Source organism: Myotis brandtii, unplaced genomic scaffold, assembly GCF_000412655.1.
Source record: "Myotis brandtii unplaced genomic scaffold, ASM41265v1 scaffold83, whole genome shotgun sequence".
NCBI lineage: Eukaryota > Metazoa > Chordata > Mammalia > Chiroptera > Vespertilionidae > Myotis > Myotis brandtii.
Window position 1 is genome coordinate 106,537 of NW_005371371.1, and position 14,791 is coordinate 121,327.

At 46.3% G+C, this 14,791-nt stretch overlaps 1 protein-coding gene and 1 long non-coding RNA gene across 2 annotated transcripts in view; one reads left to right on the plus strand and one right to left on the minus strand.

Annotated features, from left to right (window-relative positions):
* GRTP1 (growth hormone regulated TBC protein 1) overlaps positions 1 to 14,791 on the plus strand; it is a gene marked incomplete at its 5' end in the record, with an annotated part of 30,697 nt that overhangs the window by 14,947 nt on the left and 959 nt on the right. The window contains 3 exons of the mRNA XM_014531924.1: positions 2,100 to 2,196; positions 11,214 to 11,386; positions 11,468 to 11,653. Of these exons, the coding sequence (XP_014387410.1) occupies positions 2,100 to 2,196; positions 11,214 to 11,386; positions 11,468 to 11,653 (456 nt within the window). The remainder of the gene's footprint in view (positions 1 to 2,099; positions 2,197 to 11,213; positions 11,387 to 11,467; positions 11,654 to 14,791) is intronic.
* Positions 3,058 to 9,591, minus strand: LOC106724453. Its single transcript, XR_001360254.1, has 3 exons — positions 7,767 to 9,591; positions 7,174 to 7,329; positions 3,058 to 4,698 (listed from the first exon to the last, which is right to left on the minus strand). It is a non-coding gene; the product is annotated as an uncharacterized LOC106724453 (long non-coding RNA).

The following is a 14,791-nucleotide window of genomic DNA, read 5'->3' on the forward strand; positions in this document are numbered from 1 at the left end:
GATCGATATTTCTCTCTCATCAATGTTTCTAACTCTCTATCCCTCTCCCCTCCTCTCTGTAAAAAATCAATAAAATATATATTTTAAAAATATGTATTTTTATTTATTTCAGAGAGGAAGGGAGAGGGAGAGAGAGAGAGAAACATCAGTGATGAGAGAGAATCATTGATTGGCTGCCTCCTGCACAGCCCACACTGGGGATCGAGCCCGAAACCCAGGCATATGCCCTGACCGGGAATCGAACCGTGACCTCCTGTTTCATAGGTCGACACTCAACCCCTGAGCCACGCCCAGGCCAAGCCCATCTTGATGGGAAGTATACACCTAACTGTCAGGGTCCAGGGCTCCAGAGCGGGTCATACAGGCCAGGGGAGTTTGGGTCCTTCCTAAGGTTTGAACAAAAGTCAGGGTCCAGGGCTCCAGAGTGGGTCATACAGGCCGGGGAGCCAGGGGAGTTTGGGTCCTTCCTAAGGTTTGAACAAATGGTTGTGCAGGGGGGCCCGGGGGTGCTTTGCAGTTTGCATTCCTGCGTGGTCAGCATGTGTTGTGACTCGGGGCTCAGAGAGGAAATGGGAGAAGGAGTGAGGCAGGTCCTTTTCAAAAGAGGCATCATAGTTACTGCTCATCTTCACCTGAATAATTCATCAGTGTGTTCATATTGCTCTGGTGCCCGGAGGCAGTGCCTTCAAGTAGATGGAGCTGGGATGGGCCCATTCTTCCAGACAGAATTCCTGTCATTCTCAGCTTTTATTACTGTCATTAACTTGTCCTGAAACAAGGACTCCACCTGCCTTTCTCAGAAGGGGAAGCAGGAGGGCTGAGAAATTGTCCTAAGAGTATTCTAGGTACAGTTCTTGTGGGTTTTTAAAATGGCTTTAAAAAATAAACCACATAATTTTAAATATCAGCATGATGTCAACACTCTATTGGCTTTTCAAATCTATGTTGGCTTTTGGAATATCTATGTACACACAAACACACACACACACACAGATACGCACACACACCTACACACAAGCACACAGATACACACATACATGTTGTAGAATCTATGTTGGCTTTTGGAATATATATGTACACACAAACACACACACAGATACGCACACACACTACACACAAGCACACAGATACACACATACATGTTGTATTAGCTTCCTGGGGCTGCCATGACAACGCGCTGTAAGCTGAGAGGTGTGAACAACAGGAATCGTCTCCCACTGAGTTCGAAGTCTGAGATGGAGGTGTGGGACGGCTGGTTCCTTCGCAGGCTGTGAGGGGGCCTCTGTCCCAGGCGTCCCCCAGCTTCTGGTCTCGGGCAATCCTTGGCTTTTAAGCACCTCACCCAATCTCTGCCTTCCTGCTCACATGGTGGTCTCCCGGCCTGGTGTCTCCGTGTCCATACTTACCTTGTTGGTTGACAAAAGTTGGATTTTTCCCTTATTATTAGAGAAATACATACTTATTTTAGAAAATACAGGCAAGCCAAAGAGAAAAATAGAAATAGTCTGAAACCGTGTCACCCAGAGATGACACTAACTCACTGTTGTTAAGCGCCCACCTCCCTTGGTCTTCCCTCATCTAGCTGCTTCTCTTAGATAAGAGAGTCACATACGTCGAGTATTTCAGCAACATCTGCCCTTTGGCCATGAATTTCCCCAAACAGCCTCGATCACAAGAATCTCTTTCAACATTCTTGTGTGTCAGAGCATGTTCCTTATGGACTTTATGAACTATGGCTATTGGTGTAGTTTCCCCTCTGATATAGAGTTTCATGCTATTAGATTAATTTTTTTTAAGAAATCAATTGCAACTTGCTTTCAAAAGGTTGAAGAATTTTTTATTTTAGTTTTCTAAGGCAGTATTCAGAAGAGTTTCTTGTAATCATTTTCTTCTTCTTCCTTTTCTTGTGGACTAAATGCACCAGATGTCAGATCCTTAGTATCACCAAAGTTGCACTAAAAGGTCATTCTAGAATTATGCAAGTTTTAGGAAAAAGCAAGGGAAATGGGAAGTTAGTAGTAAGCAGCCCAACGATTACAGAATCTTATGGTGTTTTAAAGCTCAACATGGATTTCTGTTTCTCATTTTTCTAATTTCAGGGAATGAATTTTATCGCGGGATATCTGATTCTTATCACGAAGAATGAGGAAGAATCCTTTTGGCTACTGGATGCTCTTGTTGGAAGAATACTACCTGGTATGTTGAAAATCCATACTGCATGCCTTTCACTGTCTTGTTTCTGATGTTATCGAAATGATTCAGCTGACAAGTCAAGATTTAATGAAAATATAACTGAATTGTTTGGGAGTTGAGGTTTAAAATCTTTTTGCAGTGAAGTTAAAGAGAAGAAATATATGTCAGACGACCGGCTCCAGCTAGAGCAGCTGGTCATTTCTGCATCTCAGAGCTTGAATTTGGCCGAGACTGTGTGCTTGGCTCATCTGTTCCTCAGTCTGTACCATTTGTGTTGAGACTCGTTTGGCCTTGGTATGTCTTACTGATCACCAAGTCTGCGAGAAGTTCACTTGGTTACATGCATATACTAGTATTTGTTACTGAGTTTGTGAATGGATGTAAGAGCGAAATAATTGTCAGCTGTTATTATTACTGTTATGAAGGTGAGAATCATTCTTGTCATACATTTCCACCTTTCTATTTATTAATAAATATTGTTTTAATTACTAAATACTTTATGTTAATAATCACCCACTGATTTTGGTAATGCACCGTGTTGACTATGAGCTGCAGAGTAGGATCACTTTGGAAAGAGACGTGGCCAGAGCCATCCGGGTGGGAGAGGACTCGATGGTGGCAGTTGGTCACAGTGAGCCTCACGTTTGTCCTGAAAGACTAGCATAGTTTCGAAGTCTTCATGACTGGGAGGTTACAGGCCTCCCACGGTAGTGAGCCCTGGGTTGGTCTTGTTTTCTGTCTGCCTCTGAGTTCCCTTCCTGCTCCTCCCTTCCCTCAGGCATGCCTCCCTGTGTCAGGCTAGACCCGCCCAGGACAGTGTCCAGGGACTTCTCTGGAGAGCCGGCTCCCATGTCTCCATGTTGAAGACAATGAGCGTGGTGTGCACATAGCACATTTCAGGTTCCATGCTAAACTGTGCCTACATTCTCATTTAATCCTCAGAGCAGCTACACCACATAGACCCAATTATTAAACCCGTTTTAAAGAGAAGGGCACTTAAGGCCTAGGTCCCACAGCTGTATGCAGCAGAGCCCGGGTTCAAATCCACGGCTATGTGACTCTAAGACCTTGCATGTACCTCATGGGAGAGTGAACCTGGACGGCACCGTTAAAGAAAGGGAGGATCTGGAAAGAGAGGGAAATGGGGCCCTCCTCATGCTCTGGAGCGGCCATTAACAAGGGCTCAGGAGTGGGCATGCAGAGGCCAGGCTGGATGACGCTGCCACGGGGAGAGGAAAGGTGCAAAGGTCCTGAGCGTGAGAAAAGAGCCTGAAGGGAGAGGACTCTGGGAGTCCCAGCCTCAACGTGAAGGCCGGAGCTGCAGTGGTGGGGAAATGACGAGGAAGAGGGAGTCAGGACTTTCCATATAAAATATTGACAGAGCTTTGTAACATATTCACCGTTGGCTTCTGTTATGTCCTAAGACTGAATTACAGTGAGTATTTATATCCACGATCAACTCCGTTCTGGGGGTGTGGGAAACATCAGTGAACAAACCAGAAAAGGCCCTGCCCGGAGGAATTCCCATCGTAGTAAGAGGTCAAACAATGAGCAACAGCAGCCACAGTTCAACCCATAATAAATAGGTAACATATGTCGTGTTGATATTCATACACGCAGACCAAGGGAGGAGCCCCGAGACTGAAAATTTACCTCAATAAGTGGAGGGCAGGGAAAGACCGAAGAAAGAGGCTTGCAATTGATAGAGTTTATTTAGGGAAACTTACATTTGAGGCATGTCTTCTGCAGCTGCAAGACAAAATGGACCCCTCTGCCACTTGGTGCCAGAGAATTATATAGGATAAAAAGGGGAATAGCAATGGGTATGTCAGCGCTACCAGGTACAGGAAATTAATTTACATGCTTGACCAGGTCAGGATAATAACCTGCTCCAGGGACCAGTATGTAGCAGGAGGCAAGGGAGAGGTACCGATTTATATCAGAATGAACATCCGTGATGATCAGATAGCCTCTAAAGGGGGGTTGCATAAAGCAACCTCCATTCTAGCCTGGGTCCAGCTCAAGGGACAGAGAGCAGTCATTTCATGGAACAGTCTCTCCTCTATAGTTAAACAAAATTTAACTGAGTACATTGGATGATCTCATTGGCTTTATTAAACGATTCATGAATCAAGCAGCAACTCATCTAATAAGTAGAGAGATGCTACGAGGGGTTATACAAGATAGAAGGCTTTTATAGAAAGGAGGGCGGGACAAAGAAGTCAGCAAAAGAAAAGTGAAAGTTCATTAAAGGAAAGTAAGAATTCAGGTGATGGTGGCTTCTCATTGGCTAAGCTGTGACGTTTCCATTGGCTGGGCTTGTTGCTGGGCAGGGGGAGAATCTGCTGGAGTATTAAAGTAGTCAAGTGTTGTGGTCTGTAGTTGACTTTCTTCCTGTTGAGGTCTGCAGTTGAGGCCTTCCTTTTTGGGGTAGTTGACCTCAAGTGGTAAGGTGTGATAGCTCCCTCGATAGGCCTTCCCAACTCCAATTACAGTTGAGGTTTCCTTTAATTTTTGCAACAGATTATTAGCAGGTAATAAATGCTGACTTAGAAAAACATAAGAGCAAGACTCCAAATTGCTCCTGAAGTGGCAGTGTCATTACAGAGACTTATTTTTAAATCCATGAAATGTCATTTCCTATCATTATTAGGTTCAGTCAGACTAAACTGCAGTGCCATCAAAAACAAAAGAAAATGTCACAATAAAAATGTTAGGACTCTGAGAGAGAAAAAAGGGATTATTCTTGCCATTGCAGAGCTCTCCAAATGGCAGAGGCAGCTGCATGCCATGTTATCTGAATTCTCGTTGCACAAACTAGGTCATTATAGTGCCACAGTTATCCTGCTTTTACTTGTTTCTTTTTTAATTACAGAAAAAAAATGCAGATATATTCTCATTTTAAAAGTTCAAAAATATAATAGTTATTATGAGATAAAAAGTAATAGTCTTCCTTCACTAACACCCATTTCTCTCCTACTCAGAGGTAATTATTATCATGTTATCATCAATTTGGTATATGTATTTCCAGAGTTCTTTCTATGTATTTATATATAATGAAAGAGTGAAATTTCACAAATGAAAGAGTGAAAATTAAAAACAAAACAAAGAACCAATAGAAAAGATGAACTGAAACAAAAACTGGTTCTTTAGGAAAACTGATAAGATAGATAAACCTTTGGCAAGATTGGTAAATAAAATAATGGATAAGGTATTTAGAAATGAAAAATCTGCTGTGATTTGAAAATCTATTGATTTTACTACAAATAAAATGAAGACACGGATACTTTTGAGAAAAACAAAGTTGACTTGAGAGAAAATAGAGCATCTGAATGGGCATATGGACAGACATACAAAAATCTCTTCACAGACATAAAATCTCATCAAACTGAAGGAACAGGTATTTCCTATATGTTTTCTAAATCTTGTAGAAAATAGAAAATGATAACTACTCATCAATTTATGCTATGAAGCTGGTACAACCTTGTTGTCATGCAGGTGAATCTCACTGATGAGCAGTTATACAAATCCTAATTTAAATAATAATAAATTACAACTTGAATCCAGGGATGGTCATGGAGTATTATTTTTTTATCTAAAGAAAGTTTATACCAGGAATTCAAGGATGGCTTAACTATATGGAAGACTCAAGAGCAAAGCCAAGCTAATAAAGGCTTGAAAGAAGAATACAGGTGTGGGGGGGAAAGGGGGAGAGAGAGAAGAATACTGGAGATTTATTATAATGCTATAATAATTAAATTGTGTGATATTAGCGTATTGATATATACATAGAAAAGAGGCCAGAAGTCAACTGGTCTACTGACCTATTAATCTATTAGAATCTATGTGAGATGTCTCAATTAATGGGGAAAAGAAAGACTATTTGAAATATCATTTGGTGACAATTGACTATCTATATGGAAGAAGACAAAATTAGATCCTTATTTCTATTCCAGATGGATTCAGACTTTTGTGAAAAAGCAGATAGGCACTTTACAAAATAGGAAACCTGAATGGCCAACAAAGTTACGAAGAGATGACCAAGTTCTCCTGTGAGCAAGGAAATGCAGATTTAAACAGCACTGACGTAGGATGTCAAAGCCAGCATAGCCACCTGACGACCACCACTTCTAGGCAAGTGACATCCCAATTTCAGAGCAGTGGAAATGGGGTAAAAGTCAGTGTTAGGACCGAAGACAACATTGTGTTGTGGACTTCTCACAGAGGACGCAGAGCAGAGTACAAAATCACAGAACTCATGGTCCTGTGCACGCCTTGCTGGCCTCAGGAGCCTTCCTCGGGCACTACCACCTCTAGGAGTTGTACAAAAGTTAAGTCACTCATATAAGGTTTACTTAAAGGATTTCACTTTTACACTTAAATGCCTCTTATGGTCCCAAAGCAACAAAGCACTAGCAAACAATGCATGCTAAACTTGGCCTCCATACATCTATACCGAGAATGCAGTCTCCAGCAGACCTCCTGGGAACCGGTGGTGGCTCTTCTGATTAGACACCACTCACACCAAGGCATCTGATGCAAAAGAAAAAGCAGATTCACTTTGTGGATAGAAGAGGATTCCTGAGCCTTGCAGAGAAGCGAGGCCAGGACCAGGCTCCGAGCCCCTAGTGCTAATGGTGCCCATCCTACTTCAAGAAGTAAAGGGGGTAATTGCCTCCAGTAATGAATCAGTGCAATAATGAACTAATGATATATTAGCATCCTGAAAAGCTGGTCAAACCTGTTTTCCGTTGAAACACAGGGAAACAGGCTGTTAATTGCTCATCACAGAATAACCCAGCTCAAGCGAGAAGGTGTGGCCGAGATGAGGATTGATAAGGCACGTTGGAGGGGGGCGGGGGGCGGGGGGAGGCCCACAGACCCTTAGGAGCAAAGGTGGAGCAGGCTGAGGAGCACCGGACTCTCTTTGTCGCAGCTGCACTGGAGGATGTGTTTCTTGTGTTCTCTTGATTAACTTACCCACAGGGTCTCCTCCATAGTATTCCACAGCCTGTGCTCTACTCCTGTGGGGACCGGTGTTTGCTTTTTCACAGGCTGACATTCATCCCTGGCCTGAACAGCATCCATTTGGAAATTAGACTTCACGGGTTTGAATCCCAACTCTACCACTTTCTTCTTTTCTTTTTTATTTAAGATGTTTTTATTGATTTCAGAGAGAAAGGGAGAGGGAGAGAGAGATAGAAACATCAATGATGAGAGAAAATCATTGATCGGCTGCCTCCCACAACCCGGGCATTTGCCCTGGACCAGAATCAAACCCGGGACCCTTCAGTCCACAGGCCAGTGCTCTATCCATGGAGCCAAACCAGCCAGGACCCAGCTCTACCACTTTCTACTCACGTAGCAATAACCACGGGCACGCTTTAAATCTGTACACCCCACCCCCACAGCAGCTCCCACACCCCAGACAGCACCCCAGCAGCGGCCCTGCCCCCGCAGCAGCATTTAGTCTTCCAGTGTCTGACACAGCCATTGTGCTGTCTGCCTAGGTGAATGTCCCCAGGAGAAGCGTAAGTAGGGGCCCCAGACAGGTGAGTCAGTTCAGGGCCTACCTAGGATTTATCTGTCCCTGTGCAGAGTGGAATGTGCCCTGTCAGGTGCTCCTCAGCTCAGACAGGTAGGGCTGTGCTGCAGGCGGGACCTCCAGGGAACTGGTTTGTCTCGCCTGCGACATTCAAGGGCAGAATGCATCGAGGAGGGAAAGTAGGTACAGAGGGCTTCAGGGATCTCCCCTGGTGACCGGCTCAGGCCTGTGGTGTGTGACTCTGACATCTATTTTTGGAAGCTACTGTAAGCGTCTCTGTAACCAAGAAGGTCGTGCTGTGCTCACAGCTTAAATGTCCTTCTGGGCAAATCCTCTTATCACTGCTGCGCCTGGACCCGGCTCCCTCTCAGATGTCCCTCGTATAACTGGGTTGGCACTGAAGACACTCTCGAACGGAGAACAGAGAATCTCTGCTTCTTTCTTCCCAAATGGAGCAGAATATTGCCGAATTAAAAAGGAGAAAGAGAGTAAATGGCTCCAAGTTTCCAAATGTATGAAAGGGAAGAATTTTTTTTTAAATCCCTGGTGTTTTATAACCAAATTGGCTTCTATTAAATTATTTTCAGTATTAAACAGTTTATTGTAGCTTACTCTTTGAAAACTAGCAATGTGACTGTGATATTGTGTCAATATTTATGATGACTATTTTAACCAAAATATTTCATTTGCCATGGTGAGAGACTGGGCGGCATGCTGAATGTGTCTATTCTATTGCATAGATTACCTGCTACATTTTTATAGCAGAAGTTAGGCGTTAAAATTATTATAATACATCACACTAAGAAGCTAGGAAATTTTTTTGGCAAGGCAAATGTCCAGTCAAAAGATGGACATGCTCTTGGCAGTGTTGGTCTTTCTGTCTGTTGAGCGAGTGGTCACAGAGCTGTAGGGACTGCTGGCTGCCCTCCGGTGCTCAGGGCCCTGATGGGAGAAGCAGAGCGACCATGAGGTCGCCTTAGCGGGTTGTGCTTTCCATGTTTTGACAGCCTGGGGTCCCCAAGCTACTAGAGTAAAAGAAAATTTTCCAAATTAAGTTGTCAGCCTTCTTTGGGAATGAACAAGAACAATTTTAGACTTAATATTGTCTCTGCCTTTCTGTATTCAGCGTGGTGGGGACATTTAGATCCTTCTAGAATTTCCGGTAAATAGAATGAAGTGTCCTCCGCCCTCAAGTTGGAAGAAGCATGTAGGACTCCTTGAGACTTCAGTGAAGAGAGCCTTCACCAGCAGCTCTATGTGTAGACATTCCCCTGCACACGTGAGCACACGCATGTGGGTTGACAGTGCCTGAACGCCCATCAGCCAGGAGCCACTGAAGTGGGTTATGGCATATCCCTGCGAAGGCACCTCACCAGAGGGCAGGCCATGTACATGAGGATGCAGAAAGGTGTTGGGGAAGTTTGCAAAGGGATGTATGACAGGGTCCTATTTGCAAGATATGTCCATGTGTGACATGGCATTACAAGTATGGAGGAGGCCCATCAGACTGCTTAGTGATAAGTGGTTACCTAGGGGACGACTTTGACTTTTCACCTGCTACTCTCCTGTAGTGTTCAACTTTATCAGAGGCATGTATCACCTTCATAACAACAACAAAAAACACCAGTAAAGAAGGAAGAGTGTGGCCATGCTCAGAGGACCCCAGGATGCTCGGGAGGCATTGGCATGATGCTGGAGAAGCCATCATGGCTGGGGCAGCCACTGTCCTTGAAATCCCAAGTCCACCCCATCAAGGGCACATGTTTCACCAACCAGCTGTGGGATTAGAAATTTATGATTTAGGCCAAAAATTTTTTTAAAGATATTTTATTGATTTTTTACAGAGAGGAAGGGAGAGAGATAGAGTAAGAAACATCGATGAGAGAGAAACATCGATCAGCTGCCTCCTGCACACCCACAGCTGGGGCTGTGCCCGCAACCAAGGTACATGCCCTTGACCAGAATCGAACCAATCAAACTGGGGACCCGTTAGTCTGCAGGCCGACGCTTTATCCACTGAGCCAAACCGGTCAGGGCTAGGCCAAATTTTTAAAAATAATGTTTTGTGACACTAATTTGTGTACCTAAACCCTCCACTCTGGGGAGGCAGTGGATGCAGAGGGACGATGTAGAGGGACCAGCTGCTTCGAGCCCCACCTCTCCTTACTCCGTGTATGTAGGGGGTGGCACAATGGCACCACGTGGGCACTGGGGTCAGGCTCGCTTGTGCCTGCTCCCTCATCCTCCATGGGCCACCTCGACCCTGAAGCTTCTCTGGCTCCCAGGAAGGAGCTTGCTGCAGGCAGTGCTGTCCCTGCAGCTCAGGTGGCCCTATGCCTGCTCCTCCCGCGCCCCCAGCCTCCCTTAGTCCGGGTGGGCAGAGCCACCAAGGGCGGCATGTCCGTGGCTGCTGGGCTCTCCCTCAGTCTGGATGACAGGGAAAGGCAGCTGTCACCTGCAGATTTTTAAAGTTTTATTTTTTATTGTGATAAAATACACATAATATGATATTTACAATCTTTATCATTTTTAAAAGATATTTTATATTGATTTTTTGGGAGATAGGGAGAGGGAGAGAAAGAGAAACATCAATGTAAGAGTGAAACATCAATCGACTGCCTCCTGCACCCCCCTACCAGGATAGTGCCACAACCTAGGCATGTGCTCTGACCAGGAGACGGATTGGCAACCTTTTGGTGCACAGGACAATGCCTAACCAACTGAGCCACATCGGCCAGGGCAACAATCTTTACCATTTTTAAGTATACAGTTCAGTGGCATCAAGCGCATTCACATTGTTGTGTAACCATCACCACCATCCACCTCCAGAATTTTCTCATCTTCCCGAATGGAACTCTGTCCCCATTAAATAACAGCTCCCCACTCCCTTCTTCCAGCACCCACCATTCTACTTTCTGTCTGATTTCGGAGGCTCTAGGCATCTCACATAAGTGGAATCATGTAGTATTTGTTTGTTTGTGGCTGGCTTATTTCACTTAGCACAATGTCCTCGAGCTTCATCCTATTGTTGGACATGTCAGTTTCCCTCCTTTTAAAGGCAGAATCATACTCCATTATGTGTGTAGACCACATTATCCATAGGCAGACGCTTGGTTATGTACTTTTTTGGCTGTTGTGAATAATCCTGCTATGAGCATGGGTGTGTAAACACTCCTTCTTTCTGCCAGCCGATTTTAACCAATGCCCACCAGGGCCTCACTGTCCAGAGCCCCCAGGGATCCCAGGGGGCCTTGCTTTGGGAATCACTCCCAGGAGTCCCTTTATCCACACGGCATGGCATCTCTCCCTGGTCCTCCCTCTAACCTTGCCCTCCTCTCTTCTAGAAAGGATCCTCTGGGGACAGCCCTGTTTTCTTTCCCTGGCTGAGAGGGAACGAGGGTTGAGGCTGTCAGGGGCTGTGGTTGTGGAACAAGTGATACACATTTTTGGGTTTTTCTCTTCATCCCTGTGGCAGATTACTACAGCCCTGAGATGCTGGGCCTGAAGACGGACCAGGAGGTCCTGGGGGAGCTGGTGAGGACCAAGCTGCCAGCAGTGGCGGCCCTGATGGACGGGCATGGCGTCCTGTGGACTCTGGTCGTGTCACGCTGGTTCATCTGCCTGTTTGTGGACATCCTGCCCGTGGAGGTGAGCATGTCGCAAGCCTCGCTGGGCCCAGGGCTGGCTCAGATCACCGTGCAGTGATGCGCCATGTCTGTTTCTCTGCAGACGGTGCTTCGAATCTGGGATTGTTTGTTCAACGAAGGCTCAAAGATTATCTTCCGGGTGGCTCTGACCCTGATTAAGCAACATCAGGCTTTTATTTTGGAAGCCACCAGTTTTGCAGACATCTGTGAAAAGTTCAAGGAGATCACCAAAGGGAGTTTTGTGACTGAATGTCACACCTTTATGCAGGTGAGTGTCTGGGTGTGCTCAGCCTGTACTTTGCTCTGCGGTTCCATTTGCCTGGCCTGTGGAATGGGAGTCCTGGCTTTGCACATCTGTCTGGCAAAGCATCTGTCTCTGTGTTTCCTTTGGATCTGGATCTCTGCCTCCACTCGTCCCTTCACCCTCCCATCTCAAGCAAACCCTGAGGAGGGACTCCAGCCCTTCCAGGCCCTCTTCTCCTGGAGCCTAGTGCCCGAGGCAGATGGGTGGGGCCACCTACCTGGAGTCCAGCAGCTGCTGCCCCTCCTCCTGTGCATCAGCCATGGAGTGGCTTGCCCCAAGGTGGGCAGGGTCCAATGCTTATAGGACCCCTTGTAGGGCTGCTTCTTCACTGGGAAGCATCAAGATGTGAGTACACAGCTCATCTAATCTCCAGTTTCTCTGGGTCTGGGAGCCTGGAAGGTGGCAGAGTTCTTGGAGGACTGGAGCCCCTCCCAAGCCTGCTGCCTGTGTACCTGATCTCAGAGGCTCTCCTGATGGCCCCGTCTACAGGTCTCCTGTTTCTCCTGGTCCTAGCGGGGCTGCAGGCTCTATAGATGACTCATACCTGGTGAATGAATGAAGTGGGAGCTGCATTTGACAGGCCTTCTGAGGAGGCCTGGGAGCTGGGACAGGCCTAGGCTGGTAAGAGGGTTTTAGGTAGGCTAGTGGGAAGAGGGCGCCAGCCAGGAGCAGAGCCCAGAGCTTGAATAGCCCTGGTGGGAGGTGAGGAGTGCTATCTGGAGCAGCCTTGCTCCAGAGCACCTGGCCCACCTGGCTTTTCACCTTTCCATTTGAAGTAATTACAAATTCCAAGGAGGTAGCAGAGGGCATCCATGGGGTGCGCTGTTCAGATGCCCCGGAAAGCCAGGTGCTTCTCCAAGCCTCCCTGGGAGGTGCAAGCACCTTGCTGGGACTGTTTTGCCTGGGAGCCACCAAGGGCCAGCCTGCTGATGGCTGGGACTGTCTTAGAGAACATCCAGGGCTCTGAGACAGAGAGGAGCGCCTTGAGCTTTCTCCACGCCACTCTGGAGCTGTGCTGGACAGCTGCTGGGAGTGGGAAAACCTGCAGGGCTAGGGCTGGGGTTCTGCTTCCCCCTGGCCTAGAAGACAGCTTCCCATTTAGCTGCTGTGGTGGGGACCAGTGGTCATGAGGGTCACACGCACCCTCTAAATGGCAGGCGGGTGGGCATGAACGCTGACATTTCAGCTGGTACCAATAGAGAAGATGAGGATGCTGGATAAGAAATGTCAGGCAGAAACCTGTACTGACTCCTTTGGAGGCTTGTCAGGTAGAGTTGGAGCCCATCACGTAAGACAAAATACTCTGGAGTAACTTCTCCGTCCTTGGAAGTCTTGAAGCCACTGGTGGCCTCTTGGTGAGAATGTTATTGGGGAATTCAAGCAGCAGATGGCAGGACCCTGCTCTTTTAGGCCTCATATGAGTCTGTGATTGTAGGTCGAGGAGTTGGTAGGAGCCGGACACTGAATTTGGACAGAATCATAGCTTGCACTCACCTGTATGACTGCTGGCAGGTTTTAGGATTCCTTTTAGACTCAAGATGCTCATTTATAATAGGAAGAGATGATAATAGGTCCTGCATCCTAAGGATATTTAGGGCATTTTGCTTGTTTTAATGAGATACAATTCCCATATCATAAAATTCACCCTTTGAACATGAACAGTTCAAAGGTATAGTTCCATTATCTAGTTCCAGAACATTTTCTTTTTTTTTCCAGAACATTTTCATCACCCCCAAAATGAACCCCGTAACCCCTACCCACACCCCCCCCCACCCCCGCCACCAAACCCTGGGCAACCACCAGTCTATGTTCTGTTTCTAAGGGCTTACTTCACATAAGGAGAATCAAATAATGTGTGCCCTTTGGCATTGACTTCTTTCGTTCAGCACAATGCTTTCAAGGTTGTGTGGCTCTGGAATTTATGTCAGTGTTTAGCGGAGTACCTTGCACATGGCAAGTACTCAGTAAGTGCTAGTGTTTATAAAATGCAAAGGGCAGTGAGGCGACAGCTCTGCCAATGAGCCAGCTGCAGGTGAGTATGCCGTCCACGGTGGGACCTTGCCTGTGTTGCTGCCCAAAGGCGCTCTGGGCCCTGTGAGCTTGGTGAGCTCAAGGGAAGCACAGAGGACCATGAAGACACTGGGTTTTGCCAGTCTCCTCACATTGAAATAAAAATGCCGTGTATCATTGCACAGGATAGATGTAGCCATTCAAGGGAAGTTGGCAGGGAAACAGCCCTAGTACAGTGAGTCTCATTTTCTCAGTGATTTCTGCAAAATTGTATCCGTATATCTGTATTAAGAGCACATCAGCACAGCAATTGCAGTTCCTACGTCACAAGTCTCTGAAACCCTAAACAAGAACCTCGAATGTCCTGGAGAATAGAAACTGATCTCCTGTTGGAGCTCAGAGCGACATTAATGGGCAGAGGACAGGTGAACATCCTGGCACATCTCGGTGGATGTGACTTACTGCCCCTTCTCAGCGGTGGCTGGTTCAGGGGGCAGTTAGCACGCACGCTCTCTACCCTGACCTTAGGTGCTGTGTATTATGAAACTACAGAAGAATTTCAAAAATGCAGTTTCTTTTAACAAAATCTTTTAATGACTAGCCTTTACACCTGGCCTAATTTATAACCGTGAATTTCTCAGCAGTAACTGCACAAATTATTATTAAATTACTCATAAAAGATGGCACATCAACCAGCTCAAAATGTTTGTTCTCATGTCCATCCTAACGCCCAGCCTCTGGGGTCCCACGGCTGTGGCCACCTGCCTGCTGCTCTCTGCTCTGCCTCCCTCCCAGACACCCTTTTCTCCTCATGGGGAGGCAATTTTGTTACTAGAAATGAGTCTGAGTCTCTTCCTGCTTCCACTTCTCAAATCTGGTTTCTTATGCTTCGTCTACTCATGAATGGCTTGACTGGGTCAGAGCTACTAAGGATGCAACAGTTAAAGGGTCTAAACCAGGGGTGGGCAAACTTTTTGACTCGAGGGCCACAATGGGTTCTTAAACTGGACCGGAGGGCCGGAACAAAAGCATGGATGGAGTGTTTGTGTGAACTAATATAAATTCAAAGTAAACACCATTACATAAAAGGGT